Source organism: Pimephales promelas, chromosome 3 (genome assembly GCF_988280905.1).
Source record: "Pimephales promelas chromosome 3, fPimPro1.hap1.1, whole genome shotgun sequence".
NCBI lineage: Eukaryota > Metazoa > Chordata > Actinopteri > Cypriniformes > Leuciscidae > Pimephales > Pimephales promelas.
In genome coordinates this window covers 48,285,398-48,307,147 of record NC_142771.1, presented here as the reverse complement: position 1 = coordinate 48,307,147, position 21,750 = coordinate 48,285,398, and the positions used below count along the sequence as shown (strand labels likewise).

Genomic DNA, 21,750 nt, shown 5'->3' with positions numbered 1-21,750 from the left:
TGACCTTTGGCCATAGGGACAATTTGTGAACCATGCACAGTGCAGAAACAATGTAACATCCCAAACATTAGCATCTTGAATAATCCTGAATAAAAATGTAATGATGTTTCATGGAAATAAATGCAGTTTGATAGAGCAAGTATGTCTATGTATGTGGTTCTCACTCAGTTGTCTGGGAATTTTAGATGAAATTGTGGGTAGCATCATCCTCCCCAATTCTTCACCTTCCTCCACTTCTATGGAAAAAGAACAAACCAAAGATTGGTATGAAAGGATGGAATTATAAATATCATCAACTGTTGTTTATTCAGGGAAAATTGACTGAGCATTAAGCTCTTTTACAGCAATACCCAGACTCCACATTCATATGGGTATACATTCAGAAAAATATGGATATAGCAACTACAATAAATACTGTGTGTGTGTGTGTGTGTGTGTGTGTGTGTGTGTGTGTGTGTGTGTGTGTGTGTGTGTGTGTGTGTGTGTGTGTGTGTGCGTGCGTGTGTTGGAGCACACGTGGACCTATACTACCAGTCAAAAGTTTTGGAAACAGTTGTGTAAAAATGTTTTCAGGATTCTTTGATGAATAGAAAGTTCAGAAGAACAGCTTTAATTTTTTAATTTGGAACATTAGAAATGCATTTACTGTAACTTTTGATCAATTTAATTCATACTTAATCAATCCTCCATTTCTGTAAAACAAAGCATAAAAGCAAAGATGCGAATCATATGTCATCCCACATTTTATTAATTCAACTTAACCTTATGTATACTCAACTGTACTGGTAACAAACCTAGAGGATGAGAGGCAGATGGTGTAAGGCCAGTGGAAGCAGGTTTCGCTGAAACACTCTGAAGCTGGCTCTTTTTCTGAGTGAGGTACTGCTGCAGCCGATACATTTTGCTGCCTGGGACACACTGTTTCTGGAGGATGAATGCAGCATATCCATCTGCTCTGCTCTCCCAAACATCCCTCCAAGTCTTTTCTGCATTAATCCCAAAGCCTACCAAGTTGTCATCTTCATTCCTCACAGGTGGTGCTACTGATCTTCCAGTTAAATACTTCAGGAGGTCCTCGATTTCCTGGAAGCTTCTACTGTACTCAAGAAATGAAAGTAGGCTGTCTTTCTTGGGACCCTCTGGTTTAAACTGACCGGCTCTCTCCTCCTCCTCAACCTTCTTAGTCAAGAATATGGTATAGCCTACATCATTCTCTAGCAGCCACCGGAATGACTTGCCTTTGTACTTTCCAAACTGAAGCACATACTCTCCCAGCACCTCTTTTCTGTCTGACACATCTCCTCCTCTCATGAAGACAACAGAGCGCGCATTCTCCTTGACCTTGTCTTCCCTTTGAGGGGCTGATTTGTCCTGGAGATTGGGGTTGTCTTTGATCCTCTTGGCTTCATCTGAGGGATCTTGTCTCAGATATCCAGTAGGCCCTTTCCTGAAGCACACTTTGATCTTGCCAGGGAAGATCACTTTCACCTTCATCCTGCTGTGCTGTACATATACATTCACAAAGAGCTGATTACTGTTTATGATCTGTTGCATTAACACAATTAATTAACACACTTCTATTCTGATTTAAATGATCTTATTTCTTAATAAATAAAACATGGTCTTATTTCTTAATAAATAAAACAACAATTAAATGAACCTTTTTTTTATGAAATAATTAATATTAATTGCACAATACCCTCTTTCACACACTATTTTTTCTTTATCTATTTATCTTTATCTATACTGTTTATTAATCATACTAAAATGTTATTCATATAATATACCATTAAATTGCACACATATTTTTTTGTAATTTAAATGTAATATATTTGTGTGTACCATATAATGCATTAAAAGTACTACATCACACTGCACTGTTAACATATATATTTGAAACATTTTATTTGAGTGCATATTAAGAAATCAATGATTAAACATTCAACTTTAACGTTACAAACGTTACAATAGCAGCTGTATTTACAACAAGGAGTTTGGTTTACTGGGTTCCTTAACGTCACAAGCAATACGATTACATGCTAATATATATATATATATGCAATTTAAATGATAAAATATATGAATAATAATGTATATGCAGTCACCTGAGGTAAAATCTGTCTGAAGGTAGTGTAGAGTAAATATTTGTTGTAAAAAAAAACAAAGCAATTTGCTGACAATTCGTTAAAAATCTGTCTCAAGGTAGTTTAGACAGTAAATATTTGTTGAAAAAAAAAACAATTTGACGACGAATCGACGATTCGGTAAACAAATATCTCCGATAGTAAAACGGGTCTCCCCTCCTCCACTGCGAATGATTGACAGATGACACTACGCTTTTAATTTCCCCGCCATGGAAAAATGAAACAGCGCCATGAAGTCTACGTGTGGCCAAAAGTATATTGCATCCGTAGTGTTAAGCACTACCATAGAGAATGAATGGGAAAAGTTAAGGGAAGTTAAGCTTAGCCATTTTCGGCTCCCGCGCGAAAGGTCCTCGGTTCGAAACCGAGCAGAAACAGCAATTGGCTTCTGGCAGAAAATTTAAACGGTTTGCCACAACAGGAGGGCTCAGCTCACTTTTCCTTTATACACTTTTTAACAAGCCTGCACCAGAAGATTTCTGCCTGCACCTACAGGGCATGTTTCCGTAGTGTAGTGGTTATCACGTTCGCCTCACACGCGAAAGGTCCCCAGTTCGAAACTGGGTGGAAACTGTGGATGGTCTTTGCTAACATTTTTTGAGTGGTTTTCTGTTGAGCAGGTCAGAACACTTGCAGGGCGATTTGCGGTGTAAATTCTTTAGAAAAGGACTAAAACAAAACAAATGACCATTGAAGTTTCCTGTAGAGTAATAAAAAATGTTTAGTCTGCCAACAAAAATAGCAGCTTTTTGCCATTTTAAGGACAGTGGGCAGTCTATCGTTTCAGTCGCTTTTGAACAAGCGTACGCTAAAAGAGGTCGGACTGTCTTCCAAGTTAAGTTTCCGTAGTGTAGTGGTTATCACGTTCGCTTTACACGCGAAAGGTCCTCAGTTTGAAACTGGGCGGAAACAAGTAAAGGGGTTTTTAATATACGTGCTGAAATTCGCAACAAAGTTTTTGGACTATTGAAATTAGGTGAGGGCAATTGTACCAAAGAGCTGTAGGCAGACTGCCATTCCGAATGAGCTTTTATCTGTTGTTTGTGGAATTTAAACAGCTTGTCACAATGCTTGCAGGAAAGATTATGGGATGGAGCCATTTTCGAAAAAGCACATGTCTTACATAAGGAGGTTTCTGTAGTGTAGTGGTGATCACGTTCGCCTAACACGCGAAAGGTCCTCGGTTCGAAACCGAGCAGAAACAGCAATTGGCTTTTGGCAGAAAATTTAAACTGTTTGCCACAACAGGAGGGCTCAGCTCACTTTTCCTTTATACACTGTTTAACAAGCCTGCACCAGAAGATTTCTGCCTGCACCTACAGGGCATGTTTCCGTAGTGTAGTGGTTATCACGTTCGCCTCACACGCGAAAGGTCCCCAGTTCGAAACTGGGCGGAAACTGTGGATGGTCTTTGCTAACATTTTTTGAGTGGTTTTCTGTTGAGCAGGTCAGAACACTTGCAGGGCGATTTGCGGTGTAAATTCTTTAGAAAAGGACTAAAACAAAACAAATGACCATTGAAGTTTCCTGTAGAGTAATAAAAAATGTTTAGTCTGCCAACAAAAATAGCAGCTTTTTGCCATTTTAAGGACAGTGGGCAGTCTATCGTTTCAGTCGCTTTTGAACAAGCGTACGCTAAAAGAGGTCGGACTGTCTTCCAAGTTAAGTTTCCGTAGTGTAGTGGTTATCACGTTCGCTTTACACGCGAAAGGTCCTCAGTTCGAAACTGGGCGGAAACAAGTAAACTGGTTTTTAATATACGTGCTGAAATTCGCAACAAAGTTTTTGGACTATTGAAATTAGGTGAGGGCAATTGTACCAAAGAGCTGTAGGCAGACTGCCATTCTGAATGAGCTCTTATCTGTTGTTTGTGGAATTTAAACAGCTTGTCACAATGCTTGCAGGAAAGATTATGGGATGGAGCCATTTTCGAAAAAGCACATGTCTTACATAAGGAGGTTTCTGTAGTGTAGTGGTGATCACGTTCGCCTAACACGCGAAAGGTCCTCGGTTCGAAACTGAGCAGAAACAGCAATTGGCTTTTGTCAGAAAATTTAAACTGTTTGCCACAACAGGAGGGCTCAGCTCACTTTTCCTTTATAGACCATTTCACAAGATGTAAACAACACTGGTCCAGAAGCACTTCCTGTTTCAGTTTGGAACCGTTTTCTTTATTTCACATGTAAAGAAAACATCTTAAAGATGTTTGTTTAACTTTTTGATTCAGTTTTAAATCTTCTGTTGGTTGTATTTTATCCCAGCTTTTATGTAGTGTTAAAAAACTGAAACAGGAAGTGCTTCTGGACCAGTGTTGTTTACATCTTGTGAAATGGTCTATACACTTTTTAACAAGCCTGCACCAGAAGATTTCTGCCTGCACTTACAGGGCATGTTTCCGTAGTGTAGTGGTTATCACGTTCGCCTCACACGCGAAAGGTCCCCAGTTCGAAACTGGGCGGAAACTGTGGATGGTCTTTGCTAAAATTTTTTGAGTGGTTTTCTGTTGAGCAGGTCAGAACACTTGCAGGGCGATTTGCGGTGTAAATTCTTTAGAAAAGGACTAAAACAAAACAAATGACCATTGAAGTTTCCTGTAGAGTAATAAAAAATGTTTAGTCTGCCAACAAAAATAGCAGCTTTTTGCCATTTTAAGGACAGTGGGCAGTCTATCGTTTCAGTCGCATTTGAACAAGCGTACGCTAAAAGAGGTCGGACTGTCTTCCAAGTTAAGTTTCCGTAGTGTAGTGGTTATCACGTTCGCTTTACACGTGAAAGGTCCTCAGTTCGAAACTGGGCGGAAACAAGTAAAGGGGTTTTTAATATACGTGCTGAAATTCGCAACAAAGTTTTTTGACTATTGAAATTAGGTGAGGGCAATTGTACCAAAGAGCTGTAGGCAGACTGCCATTCCGAATGAGCTCTTATCTGTTGTTTGTGGAATTTAAACAGCTTGTCACAATGCTTGCAGGAAAGATTATGGGATGGAGCCATTTTCGAAAAAGCAAATGTCTTACATAAGGAGGTTTCTGTAGTGTAGTGGTTATCACGTTCGCCTCACACGCGAAAGGTCCCCAGTTCGAAACTGGGCGGAAACTGTGGATGGTCTTTGCTAACATTTTTTGAGTGGTTTTCTGTTGAGCAGGTCAGAACACTTGCAGGGCGATTTGCGGTGTAAATTCTTTAGAAAAGGACTAAAACAAAACAAATGACCATTGAAGTTTCCTGTAGAGTAATAAAAAATGTTTAGTCTGCCAACAAAAATAGCAGCTTTTTGCCATTTTAAGGACAGTGGGCAGTCTATCGTTTCAGTCGCTTTTGAACAAGCGTACGCTAAAAGAGGTCGGACTGTCTTCCAAGGTAAGTTTCCGTAGTGTAGTGGTTATCACGTTCGCTTTACACGCCAAAGGTCCTCAGTTCGAAACTGGGCGGAAACAAGTAAAGGGGTTTTTAATATACGTGCTGAAATTCGCAACAAAGTTTTTGGACTATTGAAATTAGGTGAGGGCAATTGTACCAAAGAGCTGTAGGCAGACTGCCATTCCGAATGAGCTCTTATCTGTTGTTTGTGGAATTTAAACAGCTTGTCACAATGCTTGCAGGAAAGATTATGGGATGGAGCCATTTTCGAAAAAGCACATGTCTTACATAAGGAGGTTTCTGTAGTGTAGTGGTCATCACGTTCACCTAACACGCGAAAGGTCCTCGGTTCGAAACCGAGCAGAAACAGCAATTGGCTTTTGGCAGAAAATTTAAACTGTTTGCCACAACAGGAGGGCTCAGCTCACTTTTCCTTTATACACTTTTTAACAAGCCTGCACCAGAAGATTTCTGCCTGCACTTACAGGGCATGTTTCCGTAGTGTAGTGGTTATCACGTTCGCCTCACACGCGAAAGGTCCCCAGTTCGAAACTGGGCGGAAACTGTGGATGGTCTTTGCTAACATTTTTTGAGTGGTTTTCTGTTGAGCAGGTCAGAACACTTGCAGGGCGATTTGCGGTGTAAATTCTTTAGAAAAGGACTAAAACAAAACAAATGACCATTGAAGTTTCCTGTAGAGTAATAAAAAATGTTTAGTCTGCCAACAAAAATAGCAGCTTTTTGCCATTTTAAGGACAGTGGGCAGTCTATCGTTTCAGTCGCTTTTGAACAAGCGTACGCTAAAAGAGGTCGGACTGTCTTCCAAGTTAAGTTTCCTTAGTGTAGTGGTTATCACGTTCGCTTTACACGCCAAAGGTCCTCAGTTCGAAACTGGGCGGAAACAAGTAAACTGGTTTTTAATATACGTGCTGAAATTCGCAACAAAGTTTTTGGACTATTGAAATTAGGTGAGGGCAATTGTACCAAAGAGCTGTAGGCAGACTGCCATTCCGAATGAGCTCTTATCTGTTGTTTGTGGAATTTAAACAGCTTGTCACAATGCTTGCAGGAAAGATTATGGGATGGAGCCATTTTCGAAAAAGCAAATGTCTTACATAAGGAGGTTTCTGTAGTGTAGTGGTTATCACGTTCGCCTCACACGCGAAAGGTCCCCAGTTCGAAACTGGGCGGAAACTGTGGATGGTCTTTGCTAACATTTTTTGAGTGGTTTTCTGTTGAGCAGGTCAGAACACTTGCAGGGCGATTTGCGGTGTAAATTCTTTAGAAAAGGACTAAAACAAAACAAATGACCATTGAAGTTTCCTGTAGAGTAATAAAAAATGTTTAGTCTGCCAACAAAAATAGCAGCTTTTTGCCATTTTAAGGACAGTGGGCAGTCTATCGTTTCAGTCGCTTTTGAACAAGCGTACCCTAAAAGAGGTCGGACTGTCTTCCAAGTTAAGTTTCCGTAGTGTAGTGGTTATCACGTTCGCTTTACACGCCAAAGGTCCTCAGTTCGAAACTGGGCGGAAACAAGTAAAGGGGTTTTTAATATACATGCTGAAATTCGCAACAAAGTTTTTGGACTATTGAAATTAGGTGAGGACAATTGTACCAAAGAGCTGTAGGCAGACTGCCATTCCGAATGAGCTCTTTTCTGTTGTTTGTGGAATTTAAACAGCTTGTCACAATGCTTGCAGGAAAGATTATGGGATGGAGCCATTTTCGAAAAAGCACATGTCTTACATAAGGAGGTTTCTGTAGTGTACTGGTCATCACGTTCGCCTAACACGCGAAAGGTCCTCGGTTCGAAACCGAGCAGAAACAGCAATTGGCTTTTGGCAGAAAATTTAAACTGTTTGCCACAACAGGAGGGCTCAGCTCACTTTTCCTTTATACACTTTTTAACAAGCCTGCACCAGAAGATTTCTGCCTGCACCTACAGGGCATGTTTCCGTAGTGTAGTGGTTATCACGTTCGCCTCACACGCGAAAGGTCCCCAGTTCGAAACTGGGCGGAAACTGTGGATGGTCTTTGCTAACATTTTTTGAGTGGTTTTCTGTTGAGCAGGTCAGAACACTTGCAGGGCGATTTGCGGTGTAAATTCTTAAGAAAAGGTCTAAAACAAAACAAATGACCATTGAAGTTTCCTGTAGAGTAATAAAAAATGTTTAGTCTGCCAACAAAAATAGCAGCTTTTTGCCATTTTAAGGACAGTGGGCAGTCTATCGTTTCAGTCGCTTTTGAACAAGCGTACGCTAAAAGAGGTCGGACTGTCTTTCAAGTTAAGTTTCCTTAGTGTAGCGGTTATCACGTTCGCTTTACACGCCAAAGGTCCTCAGTTTGAAACTGGGCGGAAACAAGTAAAGGGGTTGTTAATATACATGCTGAAATTCGCAACAAAGTTTTTGGACTATTGAAATTAGGTGAGGACAATTGTACCAAAGAGCTGTAGGCAGACTGCCATTCCGAATGAGCTCTTATCTGTTGTTTGTGGAATTTAAACAGCTTGTCACAATGCTTGCAGGAAAGATTATGGGATGGAGCCATTTTCGAAAAAGCACATGTCTTACATAAGGAGGTTTCTGTAGTGTAGTGGTCATCACGTTCGCCTAACACGCGAAAGGTCCTCGGTTCGAAACCGAGCAGAAACAGCAATTGGCTTTTGGCAGAAAATTTAAACTGTTTGCCACAACAGGAGGGCTCAGCTCACTTTTCCTTTATACACTTTTTAACAAGCCTGCACCAGAAGATTTCTGCCTGCACCTACAGGGCAAGTTTCCGTAGTGTAGTGGTTATCACGTTCGCCTCACACGCGAAAGGTCCCCAGTTCGAAACTGGGCGGAAACTGTGGATGGTCTTTGCTAACATTTTTTGAGTGGTTTTCTGTTGAGCAGGTCAGAACACTTGCAGGGCGATTTGCGGTGTAAATTCTTTAGAAAAGGACTAAAACAAAACAAATGACCATTGAAGTTTCCTGTAGAGTAATAAAAAATGTTTAGTCTGCCAACAAAAATAGCAGCTTTTTGCCATTTTAAGGACAGTGGGCAGTCTATCGTTTCAGTCGCTTTTGAACAAGCGTACGCTAAAAGAGGTCGGACTGTCTTCCAAGTTAAGTTTCCGTAGTGTAGTGGTTATCACGTTCGCTTTACACGCCAAAGGTCCTCAGTTCGCAACTGGGCGGAAACAAGTAAAGGGGTTTTTAATATACGTGCTGAAATTCGCAACAAAGTTTTTGGACTATTGAAATTAGGTGAGGGCAATTGTACCAAAGAGCTGTAGGCAGACTGCCATTCCGAATGAGCTCTTATCTGTTGTTTGTGGAATTTAAACAGCTTGTCACAATGCTTGCAGGAAAGATTATGGGATGGAGCCATTTTCGAAAAAGCACATGTCTTACATAAGGAGGTTTCTGTAGTGTACTGGTCATCACGTTCGCCTAACAAGGTCCTCGGTTCGAAACCGAGCAGAAACAGCAATTGGCTTTTGGCAGAAAATTTAAACGGTTTGCCACAACAGGAGGGCTCAGCTCACTTTTCCTTTATACACTTTTTAACAAGCCTGCACCAGAAGATTTCTGCCTGCACCTACAGGGCAAGTTTCCGTAGTGTAGTGGTTATCACGTTCGCCTCACACGCGAAAGGTCCCCAGTTCGAAACTGGGCGGAAACTGTGGATGGTCTTTGCTAACATTTTTTGAGTGGTTTTCTGTTGAGCAGGTCAGAACACTTGCAGGGCGATTTGCGGTGTAAATTCTTTAGAAAAGGACTAAAACAAAACAAATGACCATTGAAGTTTCCTGTATAGTAATAAAAAATGTTTAGTCTGCCAACAAAAATAGCAGCTTTTTGCCATTTTAAGGACAGTGGGCAGTCTATCGTTTCAGTCGCTTTTGAACAAGCGTACGCTAAAAGAGGTCGGACTTTCTGCCAAGTTAAGTTTCCGTAGTGTAGTGGTTATCACGTTCGCTTTACACGCCAAAGGTCCTCAGTTCGAAACTGGGCGGAAACAAGTAAAGGGGTTTTTAATATACGTGCTGAAATTCGCAACAAAGTTTTTGGACTATTGAAATTAGGTGAGGGCAATTGTACCAAAGAGCTGTAGGCAGACTGCCATTCCGAATGAGCTTTTATCTGTTGTTTGTGGAATTTAAACAGCTTGTCACAATGCTTGCAGGAAAGATTATGGGATGGAGCCATTTTCGAAAAAGCACACGTCTTACATAAGGAGGTTTCTGTAGTGTAGTGGTCATCACGTTCGCCTAACACGCGAAAGGTCCTCGGTTCGAAACCGAGCAGAAACAGCAATTGGCTTCTGGCAGAAAATTTAAACTGTTTGCCACAACAGGAGGGCTCAGCTCACTTTTCCTTTATACACTTTTTAACAAGCCTGCACCAGAAGATTTCTGCCTGCACCTACAGGGCATGTTTCCGTAGTGTAGTGGTAATCACGTTCGCCTCACACGCGAAAGGTCCCCAGTTCGAAACTGGGCGGAAACTGAGGATGGTCTTTGCTAACATTTTTTGAGTGGTTTTCTGTTGAGCAGGTCAGAACACTTGCAGGGCGATTTGCGGTGTAAATTCTTTAGAAAAGGACTAAAACAAAACAAATGACCATTGAAGTTTCCTGTATAGTAATAAAAAATGTTTAGTCTGCCAACAAAAATAGCAGCTTTTTGCCATTTTAAGGACAGTGGGCAGTCTATCGTTTCAGTCGCTTTTGAACAAGCGTACGCTAAAAGAGGTCGGACTGTCTTCCAAGTTAAGTTTCCTTAGTGTAGTGGTTATCACGTTCGCTTTACACGCCAAAGGTCCTCAGTTCGAAACTGGGCGGAAACAAGTAAACTGGTTTTTAATATACGTGCTGAAATTCGCAACAAAGTTTTTGGACTATTGAAATTAGGTGAGGGCAATTGTACCAAAGAGCTGTAGGCAGACTGCCATTCCGAATGAGCTCTTATCTGTTGTTTGTGGAATTTAAACAGCTTGTCACAATGCTTGCAGGAAAGATTATGGGATGGAGCCATTTTCGAAAAAGCAAATGTCTTACATAAGGAGGTTTCTGTAGTGTAGTGGTTATCACGTTCGCCTCACACGCGAAAGGTCCCCAGTTCGAAACTGGGCGGAAACTGTGGATGGTCTTTGCTAACATTTTTTGAGTGGTTTTCTGTTGAGCAGGTCAGAACACTTGCAGGGCGATTTGCGGTGTAAATTCTTTAGAAAAGGACTAAAACAAAACAAATGACCATTGAAGTTTCCTGTAGAGTAATAAAAAATGTTTAGTCTGCCAACAAAAATAGCAGCTTTTTGCCATTTTAAGGACAGTGGGCAGTCTATCGTTTCAGTCGCTTTTGAACAAGCGTACGCTAAAAGAGGTCGGACTGTCTTCCAAGTTAAGTTTCCGTAGTGTAGTGGTTATCACGTTCGCTTTACACGCCAAAGGTCCTCAGTTCGAAACTGGGCGGAAACAAGTAAAGGGGTTTTTAGTATACATGCTGAAATTCGCAACAAAGTTTTTGGACTATTGAAATTAGGTGAGGACAATTGTACCAAAGAGCTGTAGGCAGACTGCCATTCCGAATGAGCTCTTATCTGTTGTTTGTGGAATTTAAACAGCTTGTCACAATGCTTGCAGGAAAGATTATGGGATGGAGCCATTTTTGAAAAAGCACATGTCTTACATAAGGAGGTTTCTGTAGTGTACTGGTCATCACGTTCGCCTAACACGCGAAAGGTCCTCGGTTCGAAACCGAGCAGAAACAGCAATTGGCTTTTGGCAGAAAATTTAAACTGTTTGCCACAACAGGAGGGCTCAGCTCACTTTTCCTTTATACACTTTTTAACAAGCCTGCACCAGAAGATTTCTGCCTGCACCTACAGGGCATGTTTCCGTAGTGTAGTGGTTATCACGTTCGCCTCACACGCGAAAGGTCCCCAGTTCGAAACTGGGCGGAAACTGTGGATGGTCTTTGCTAACCTTTTTTGAGTGGTTTTCTGTTGAGCAGGTCAGAACACTTGCAGGGCGATTTGCGGTGTAAATTCTTAAGAAAAGGTCTAAAACAAAACAAATGACCATTGAAGTTTCCTGTAGAGTAATAAAAAATGTTTAGTCTGCCAACAAAAATAGCAGCTTTTTGCCATTTTAAGGACAGTGGGCAGTCTATCGTTTCAGTCGCTTTTGAACAAGCGTACGCTAAAAGAGGTCGGACTGTCTTTCAAGTTAAGTTTCCTTAGTGTAGCGGTTATCACGTTCGCTTTACACGCCAAAGGTCCTCAGTTTGAAACTGGGCGGAAACAAGTAAAGGGGTTGTTAATATACATGCTGAAATTCGCAACAAAGTTTTTGGACTATTGAAATTAGGTGAGGACAATTGTACCAAAGAGCTGTAGGCAGACTGCCATTCCGAATGAGCTCTTATCTGTTGTTTGTGGAATTTAAACAGCTTGTCACAATGCTTGCAGGAAAGATTATGGGATGGAGCCATTTTCGAAAAAGCACATGTCTTACATAAGGATGTTTCTGTAGTGTAGTGGCCATCACGTTCGCCTAACACGCGAAAGGTCCTCGGTTCGAAACCGAGCAGAAACAGCAATTGGCTTTTGGCAGAAAATTTAAACTGTTTGCCACAACAGGAGGGCTCAGCTCACTTTTCCTTTATACACTTTTTAACAAGCCTGCACCAGAAGATTTCTGCCTGCACTTACAGGGCATGTTTCCGTAGTGTAGTGGTTATCACGTTCGCCTCACACGCGAAAGGTCCCCAGTTCGAAACTGGGCGGAAACTGTGGATGGTCTTTGCTAACATTTTTTGAGTGGTTTTCTGTTGAGCAGGTCAGAACACTTGCAGGGCGATTTGCGGTGTAAATTCTTTAGAAAAGGACTAAAACAAAACAAATGACCATTGAAGTTTCCTGTAGAGTAATAAAAAATGTTTAGTCTGCCAACAAAAATAGCAGCTTTTTGCCATTTTAAGGACAGTGGGCAGTCTATCGTTTCAGTCGCTTTTGAACAAGCGTACGCTAAAAGAGGTCGGACTGTCTTCCAAGTTAAGTTTCCTTAGTGTAGTGGTTATCACGTTCGCTTTACACGCCAAAGGTCCTCAGTTCGAAACTGGGCGGAAACAAGTAAACTGGTTTTTAATATACGTGCTGAAATTCGCAACAAAGTTTTTGGACTATTGAAATTAGGTGAGGGCAATTGTACCAAAGAGCTGTAGGCAGACTGCCATTCCGAATGAGCTCTTATCTGTTGTTTGTGGAATTTAAACAGCTTGTCACAATGCTTGCAGGAAAGATTATGGGATGGAGCCATTTTCGAAAAAGCAAATGTCTTACATAAGGAGGTTTCTGTAGTGTAGTGGTTATCACGTTCGCCTCACACGCGAAAGGTCCCCAGTTCGAAACTGGGCGGAAACTGTGGATGGTCTTTGCTAACATTTTTTGAGTGGTTTTCTGTTGAGCAGGTCAGAACACTTGCAGGGCGATTTGCGGTGTAAATTCTTTAGAAAAGGACTAAAACAAAACAAATGACCATTGAAGTTTCCTGTAGAGTAATAAAAAATGTTTAGTCTGCCAACAAAAATAGCAGCTTTTTGCCATTTTAAGGACAGTGGGCAGTCTATCGTTTCAGTCGCTTTTGAACAAGCGTACGCTAAAAGAGGTCGGACTGTCTTCCAAGTTAAGTTTCCGTAGTGTAGTGGTTATCACGTTCGCTTTACACGCCAAAGGTCCTCAGTTCGAAACTGGGCGGAAACAAGTAAAGGGGTTTTTAATATACATGCTGAAATTCGCAACAAAGTTTTTGGACTATTGAAATTAGGTGAGGACAATTGTACCAAAGAGCTGTAGGCAGACTGCCATTCCGAATGAGCTCTTATCTGTTGTTTGTGGAATTTAAACAGCTTGTCACAATGCTTGCAGGAAAGATTATGGGATGGAGCCATTTTCGAAAAAGCACATGTCTTACATAAGGAGGTTTCTGTAGTGTACTGGTCATCACGTTCGCCTAACACGCGAAAGGTCCTCGGTTCGAAACCGAGCAGAAACAGCAATTGGCTTTTGGCAGAAAATTTAAACTGTTTGCCACAACAGGAGGGCTCAGCTCACTTTTCCTTTATACACTTTTTAACAAGCCTGCACCAGAAGATTTCTGCCTGCACCTACAGGGCATGTTTCCGTAGTGTAGTGGTTATCACGTTCGCCTCACACGCGAAAGGTCCCCAGTTCGAAACTGGGCGGAAACTGTGGATGGTCTTTGCTAACCTTTTTTGAGTGGTTTTCTGTTGAGCAGGTCAGAACACTTGCAGGGCGATTTGCGGTGTAAATTCTTAAGAAAAGGTCTAAAACAAAACAAATGACCATTGAAGTTTCCTGTAGAGTAATAAAAAATGTTTAGTCTGCCAACAAAAATAGCAGCTTTTTGCCATTTTAAGGACAGTGGGCAGTCTATCGTTTCAGTCGCTTTTGAACAAGCGTACGCTAAAAGAGGTCGGACTGTCTTTCAAGTTAAGTTTCCTTAGTGTAGCGGTTATCACGTTCGCTTTATACGCCAAAGGTCCTCAGTTTGAAACTGGGCGGAAACAAGTAAAGGGGTTGTTAATATACATGCTGAAATTCGCAACAAAGTTTTTGGACTATTGAAATTAGGTGAGGACAATTGTACCAAAGAGCTGTAGGCAGACTGCCATTCCGAATGAGCTCTTATCTGTTGTTTGTGGAATTTAAACAGCTTGTCACAATGCTTGCAGGAAAGATTATGGGATGGAGCCATTTTCGAAAAAGCACATGTCTTACATAAGGAGGTTTCTGTAGTGTAGTGGTCATCACGTTCGCCTAACACGCGAAAGGTCCTCGGTTCGAAACCGAGCAGAAACAGCAATTGGCTTTTGGCAGAAAATTTAAACTGTTTGCCACAACAGGAGGGCTCAGCTCACTTTTCCTTTATACACTTTTTAACAAGCCTGCACCAGAAGATTTCTGCCTGCACCTACAGGGCAAGTTTCCGTAGTGTAGTGGTTATCACGTTCGCCTCACACGCGAAAGGTCCCCAGTTCGAAACTTGGCGGAAACTGTGGATGGTCTTTGCTAACATTTTATGAGTGGTTTTCTGTTGAGCAGGTCAGAACACTTGCAGGGCGATTTGCGGTGTAAATTCTTTAGAAAAGGACTAAAACAAAACAAATGACCATTGAAGTTTCCTGTAGAGTAATAAAAAATGTTTAGTCTGCCAACAAAAATAGCAGCTTTTTGCCATTTTAAGGACAGTGGGCAGTCTATCGTTTCAGTCGCTTTTGAACAAGCGTACGCTAAAAGAGGTCGGACTGTCTTCCAAGTTAAGTTTCCGTAGTGTAGTGGTTATCACGTTCGCTTTACACGCCAAAGGTCCTCAGTTCGAAACTGGGCGGAAACAAGTAAAGGGGTTTTTAATATACGTGCTGAAATTCGCAACAAAGTTTTTGGACTATTGAAATTAGGTGAGGGCAATTGTACCAAAGAGCTGTAGGCAGACTGCCATTCCGAATGAGCTCTTATCTGTTGTTTGTGGAATTTAAACAGCTTGTCACAATGCTTGCAGGAAAGATTATGGGATGGAGCCATTTTCGAAAAAGCACATGTCTTACATAAGGAGGTTTCTGTAGTGTACTGGTCATCACGTTCGCCTAACAAGGTCCTCGGTTCGAAACCGAGCAGAAACAGCAATTGGCTTTTGGCAGAAAATTTAAACGGTTTGCCACAACAGGAGGGCTCAGCTCACTTTTCCTTTATACACTTTTTAACAAGCCTGCACCAGAAGATTTCTGCCTGCACCTACAGGGCAAGTTTCCGTAGTGTAGTGGTTATCACGTTCGCCTCACACGCGAAAGGTCCCCAGTTCGAAACTGGGCGGAAACTGTGGATGGTCTTTGCTAACATTTTTTGAGTGGTTTTCTGTTGAGCAGGTCAGAACACTTGCAGGGCGATTTGCGGTGTAAATTCTTTAGAAAAGGACTAAAACAAAACAAATGACCATTGAAGTTTCCTGTATAGTAATAAAAAATGTTTAGTCTGCCAACAAAATAGCAGCTTTTTGCCATTTTAAGGACAGTGGGCAGTCTATCGTTTCAGTCGCTTTTGAACAAGCGTACGCTAAAAGAGGTCGGACTTTCTGCCAAGTTAAGTTTCCGTAGTGTAGTGGTTATCACGTCCGCTTTACACGCCAAAGGTCCTCAGTTCGAAACTGGGCGGAAACAAGTAAAGGGCTTTTTAATATACGTGCTGAAATTCGCAACAAAGTTTTTGGACTATTGAAATTAGGTGAGGGCAATTGTACCAAAGAGCTGTAGGCAGACTGCCATTCCGAATGAGCTTTTATCTGTTGTTTGTGGAATTTAAACAGCTTGTCACAATGCTTGCAGGAAAGATTATGGGATGGAGCCATTTTCGAAAAAGCACACGTCTTACATAAGGAGGTTTCTGTAGTGTAGTGGTCATCACGTTCGCCTAACACGCGAAAGGTCCTCGGTTCGAAACCGAGCAGAAACAGCAATTGGCTTCTGGCAGAAAATTTAAACTGTTTGCCACAACAGGAGGGCTCAGCTCACTTTTCCTTTATACACTTTTTAACAAGCCTGCACCAGAAGATTTCTGCCTGCACCTACAGGGCATGTTTCCGTAGTGTAGTGGTTATCACGTTCGCCTCACACGCGAAAGGTCCCCAGTTCGAAACTGGGCGGAAACTGAGGATGGTCTTTGCTAACATTTTTTGAGTGGTTTTCTGTTGAGCAGGTCAGAACACTTGCAGGGCGATTTGCGGTGTAAATTCTTTAGAAAAGGACTAAAACAAAACAAATGACCATTGAAGTTTCCTGTATAGTAATAAAAAATGTTTAGTCTGCCAACAAAAATAGCAGCTTTTTGCCATTTTAAGGACAGTGGGCAGTCTATCGTTTCAGTCGCTTTTGAACAAGCGTACGCTAAAAGAGGTCGGACTGTCTTCCAAGTTAAGTTTCCGTAGTGTAGTGGTTATCACGTTCGCTTTACACGCGAAAGGTCCTCAGTTCGAAACTGGGCGGAAACAAGTAAAGGGGTTTTTAATATACGTGCTGAAATTCGCAACAAAGTTTTTTGACTATTGAAATTAGGTGAGGGCAATTGTACCAAAGAGGTTTAGGCAGACTGCCATTCCGAATGAGCTCTTATCTGTTTGTGGAATTTAAACAGCTTGTCACAATGCTTGCAGGAAAGATTATGGGATGGAGCCATTTTCGAAAAAGCAAATGTCTTACATAAGGAGGTTTCTGTAGTGTAGTGGTTATCACGTTCGCCTCACACGCGAAAGGTCCCCAGTTCGAAACTGGGCGGAAACTGTGGATGGTCTTTGCTAACATTTTTTGAGTGGTTTTCTGTTGAGCAGGTCAGAACACTTGCAGGGCGATTTGCGGTGTAAATTCTTTAGAAAAGGACTAAAACAAAACAAATGACCATTGAAGTTTCCTGTAGAGTAATAAAAAATGTTTAGTCTGCCAACAAAAATAGCAGCTTTTTGCCATTTTAAGGACAGTGGGCAGTCTATCGTTTCAGTCGCTTTTGAACAAGCGTACGCTAAAAGAGGTCGGACTGTCTTCCAAGTTAAGTTTCCGTAGTGTAGTGGTTATCACGTTCGCTTTACACGCGAAAGGTCCTCAGTTCGAAACTGGGCGGAAACAAGTAAACTGGTTTTTAATATACGTGCTGAAATTCGCAACAAAGTTTTTGGACTATTGAAATTAGGTGAGGGCAATTGTACCAAAGAGCTGTAGGCAGACTGCCATTCTGAATGAGCTCTTATCTGTTGTTTGTGGAATTTAAACAGCTTGTCACAATGCTTGCAGGAAAGATTATGGGATGGAGCCATTTTCGAAAAAGCACATGTCTTACATAAGGAGGTTTCTGTAGTGTAGTGGTGATCACGTTCGCCTAACACGCGAAAGGTCCTCGGTTCGAAACCGAGCAGAAACAGCAATTGGCTTTTGTCAGAAAATTTAAACTGTTTGCCACAACAGGAGGGCTCAGCTCACTTTTCCTTTATAGACCATTTCACAAGATGTAAACAACACTGGTCCAGAAGCACTTCCTGTTTCAGTTTGGAACCGTTTTCTTTATTTCACATGTAAAGAAAACATCTTAAAGATGTTTGTTTAACTTTTTGATTCAGTTTTAAATCTTCTGTTGGTTGTATTTTATCCCAGCTTTTATGTAGTGTTAAAAAACTGAAACAGGAAGTGCTTCTGGACCAGTGTTGTTTACATCTTGTGAAATGGTCTATACACTTTTTAACAAGCCTGCACCAGAAGATTTCTGCCTGCACTTACAGGGCATGTTTCCGTAGTGTAGTGGTTATCACGTTCGCCTCACACGCGAAAGGTCCCCAGTTCGAAACTGGGCGGAAACTGTGGATGGTCTTTGCTAAAATTTTTTGAGTGGTTTTCTGTTGAGCAGGTCAGAACACTTGCAGGGCGATTTGCGGTGTAAATTCTTTAGAAAAGGACTAAAACAAAACAAATGACCATTGAAGTTTCCTGTAGAGTAATAAAAAATGTTTAGTCTGCCAACAAAAATAGCAGCTTTTTGCCATTTTAAGGACAGTGGGCAGTCTATCGTTTCAGTCGCATTTGAACAAGCGTACGCTAAAAGAGGTCGGACTGTCTTCCAAGTTAAGTTTCCGTAGTGTAGTGGTTATCACGTTCGCTTTACACGTGAAAGGTCCTCAGTTCGAAACTGGGCGGAAACAAGTAAAGGGGTTTTTAATATACGTGCTGAAATTCGCAACAAAGTTTTTTGACTATTGAAATTAGGTGAGGGCAATTGTACCAAAGAGCTGTAGGCAGACTGCCATTCCGAATGAGCTCTTATCTGTTGTTTGTGGAATTTAAACAGCTTGTCACAATGCTTGCAGGAAAGATTATGGGATGGAGCCATTTTCGAAAAAGCAAATGTCTTACATAAGGAGGTTTCTGTAGTGTAGTGGTTATCACGTTCGCCTCACACGCGAAAGGTCCCCAGTTCGAAACTGGGCGGAAACTGTGGATGGTCTTTGCTAACATTTTTTGAGTGGTTTTCTGTTGAGCAGGTCAGAACACTTGCAGGGCGATTTGCGGTGTAAATTCTTTAGAAAAGGACTAAAACAAAACAAATGACCATTGAAGTTTCCTGTAGAGTAATAAAAAATGTTTAGTCTGCCAACAAAAATAGCAGCTTTTTGCCATTTTAAGGACAGTGGGCAGTCTATCGTTTCAGTCGCTTTTGAACAAGCGTACGCTAAAAGAGGTCGGACTGTCTTCCAAGGTAAGTTTCCGTAGTGTAGTGGTTATCACGTTCGCTTTACACGCCAAAGGTCCTCAGTTCGAAACTGGGCGGAAACAAGTAAAGGGGTTTTTAATATACGTACTGAAATTCGCAACAAAGTTTTTGGACTATTGAAATTAGGTGAGGGCAATTGTACCAAAGAGCTGTAGGCAGACTGCCATTCCGAATGAGCTCTTATCTGTTGTTTGTGGAATTTAAACAGCTTGTCACAATGCTTGCAGGAAAGATTATGGGATGGAGCCATTTTCGGAAAAGCACATGCTTACATAAGGAGGTTTCTGTAGTGTAGTGGTCATCACGTTCGCCTAACACGCGAAAGGTCCTCGGTTCGAAACCGAGCAGAAACAGCAATTGGCTTCTGGCAGAAAATTTAAACTGTTTGCCACAACAGGAGGGCTCAGCTCACTTTTCCTTTATACACTTTTTAACAAGCCTGCACCAGAAGATTTCTGCCTGCACCTACAGGGCATGTTTCCGTAGTGTAGTGGTTATCACGTTCGCCTCACACGCGAAAGGTCCCCAGTTCGAAACTGGGCGGAAACTGTGGATGGTCTTTGCTAACATTTTTTGAGTGGTTTTCTGTTGAGCAGGTCAGAACACTTGCAGGGCGATTTGCGGTGTAAATTCTTTAGAAAAGGACTAAAACAAAACAAATGACCATTGAAGTTTCCTGTAGAGTAATAAAAAATGTTTAGTCTGCCAACAAAAATAGCAGCTTTTTGCCATTTTAAGGACAGTGGGCAGTCTATCGTTTCAGTCGCTTTTGAACAAGCGTACGCTAAAAGAGGTCGGACTGTCTTCCAAGGTAAGTTTCCGTAGTGTAGTGGTTATCACGTTCGCTTTACACGCCAAAGGTCCTCAGTTCGAAACTGGGCGGAAACAAGTAAAGGGGTTTTTAATATACGTGCTGAAATTCGCAACAAAGTTTTTGGACTATTGAAATTAGGTGAGGGCAATTGTACCAAAGACCTGTAGGCAGACTGCCATTCCGAATGAGCTCTTATCTGTTGTTTGTGGAATTTAAACAGCTTGTCACAATGCTTGCAGGAAAGATTATGGGATGGAGCCATTTTCGAAAAAGCACATGTCTTACATAAGGAGGTTTCTGTAGTGTAGTGGTCATCACGTTCACCTAACACGCGAAAGGTCCTCGGTTCGAAACCGAGCAGAAACAGCAATTGGCTTTTGGCAGAAAATTTAAACTGTTTGCCACAACAGGAGGGCTCAGCTCACTTTTCCTTTATACACTTTTTAACAAGCCTGCACCAGAAGATTTCTGCCTGCACTTACAGGGCATGTTTCCGTAGTGTAGTGGTTATCACGTTCGCCTCACACGCGAAAGGTCCCCAGTTCGAAACTGGGCGGAAACTGTGGATGGTCTTTGCTAACATTTTTTGAGTGGTTTTCTGTTGAGCAGGTCAGAACACTTGCAGGGCGATTTGCGGTGTAAATTCTTTAGAAAAGGACTAAAACAAAACAAATGACCATTGAAGTTTCCTGTAGAGTAATAAAAAATGTTTAGTCTGCCAACAAAAATAGCAGCTTTTTGCCATTTTAAGGACAGTGGGCAGTCTATCGTTTCAGTCGCTTTTGAACAAGCGTACGCTAAAAGAGGTCGGACTGTCTTCCAAGTTAAGTTTCCTTAGTGTAGTGGTTATCACGTTCGCTTTACACGCCAAAGGTCCTCAGTTCGAAACTGGGCGGAAACAAGTAAACTGGTTTTTAATATACGTGCTGAAATTCGCAACAAAGTTTTTGGACTATTGAAATTAGGTGAGGGCAATTGTACCAAAGAGCTGTAGGCAGACTGCCATTCCGAATGAGCTCTTATCTGTTGTTTGTGGAATTTAAACAGCTTGTCACAATGCTTGCAGGAAAGATTATGGGATGGAGCCATTTTCGAAAAAGCAAATGTCTTACATAAGGAGGTTTCTGTAGTGTAGTGGTTATCACGTTCGCCTCACACGCGAAAGGTCCCCAGTTCGAAACTGGGCGGAAACTGTGGATGGTCTTTGCTAACATTTTTTGAGTGGTTTTCTGTTGAGCAGGTCAGAACACTTGCAGGGCGATTTGCGGTGTAAATTCTTTAGAAAAGGACTAAAACAAAACAAATGACCATTGAAGTTTCCTGTAGAGTAATAAAAAATGTTTAGTCTGCCAACAAAAATAGCAGCTTTTTGCCATTTTAAGGACAGTGGGCAGTCTATCGTTTCAGTCGCTTTTGAACAAGCGTACCCTAAAAGAGGTCGGACTGTCTTCCAAGTTAAGTTTCCGTAGTGTAGTGGTTATCACGTTCGCTTTACACGCCAAAGGTCCTCAGTTCGAAACTGGGCGGAAACAAGTAAAGGGGTTTTTAATATACATGCTGAAATTCGCAACAAAGTTTTTGGACTATTGAAATTAGGTGAGGACAATTGTACCAAAGAGCTGTAGGCAGACTGCCATTCCGAATGAGCTCTTTTCTGTTGTTTGTGGAATTTAAACAGCTTGTCACAATGCTTGCAGGAAAGATTATGGGATGGAGCCATTTTCGAAAAAGCACATGTCTTACATAAGGAGGTTTCTGTAGTGTACTGGTCATCACGTTCGCCTAACACGCGAAAGGTCCTCGGTTCGAAACCGAGCAGAAACAGCAATTGGCTTTTGGCAGAAAATTTAAACTGTTTGCCACAACAGGAGGGCTCAGCTCACTTTTCCTTTATACACTTTTTAACAAGCCTGCACCAGAAGATTTCTGCCTGCACCTACAGGGCATGTTTCCGTAGTGTAGTGGTTATCACGTTCGCCTCACACGCGAAAGGTCCCCAGTTCGAAACTGGGCGGAAACTGTGGATGGTCTTTGCTAACCTTTTTTGAGTGGTTTTCTGTTGAGCAGGTCAGAACACTTGCAGGGCGATTTGCGGTGTAAATTCTTAAGAAAAGGTCTAA

General features: G+C 41.7%; 1 protein-coding gene and 5 non-coding genes across 6 annotated transcripts; 5 read left to right on the top strand and 1 right to left on the bottom strand.

Moving 5' to 3' along the window:
- Window positions 1-678: 678 nt before the first annotated feature.
- LOC148995105 (uncharacterized) lies at window positions 679-1,501 on the bottom strand. Its single transcript, XM_089128068.1, has 2 exons — window positions 795-1,501; window positions 679-692 (listed from the first exon to the last, which is right to left on the bottom strand). The coding sequence occupies exons 1-2, from the start codon at window positions 1,492-1,494 to the stop codon at window positions 679-681; spliced, it is 714 nt and encodes a 237-aa protein (XP_088984194.1). The 5' UTR covers window positions 1,495-1,501.
- A 2,309-nt stretch (window positions 1,502-3,810) lies between these two features.
- trnav-uac (transfer RNA valine (anticodon UAC)) lies at window positions 3,811-3,883 on the top strand. Its single transcript has one exon. It is a non-coding gene; the product is annotated as a tRNA-Val (tRNA).
- Window positions 3,884-4,874: 991 nt separating this feature from the next.
- On the top strand, window positions 4,875-4,947 carry trnav-uac (transfer RNA valine (anticodon UAC)). Its single transcript has one exon. It is a non-coding gene; the product is annotated as a tRNA-Val (tRNA).
- Window positions 4,948-16,482: 11,535 nt separating this feature from the next.
- Window positions 16,483-16,555, top strand: trnav-uac (transfer RNA valine (anticodon UAC)). Its single transcript has one exon. It is a non-coding gene; the product is annotated as a tRNA-Val (tRNA).
- Window positions 16,556-17,110: 555 nt separating this feature from the next.
- Window positions 17,111-17,183, top strand: trnav-uac (transfer RNA valine (anticodon UAC)). Its single transcript has one exon. It is a non-coding gene; the product is annotated as a tRNA-Val (tRNA).
- Window positions 17,184-18,174: 991 nt separating this feature from the next.
- Window positions 18,175-18,247, top strand: trnav-uac (transfer RNA valine (anticodon UAC)). The gene has a single exon. It is a non-coding gene; the product is annotated as a tRNA-Val (tRNA).
- The last annotated feature ends 3,503 nt before the right edge of the window (window positions 18,248-21,750 follow it).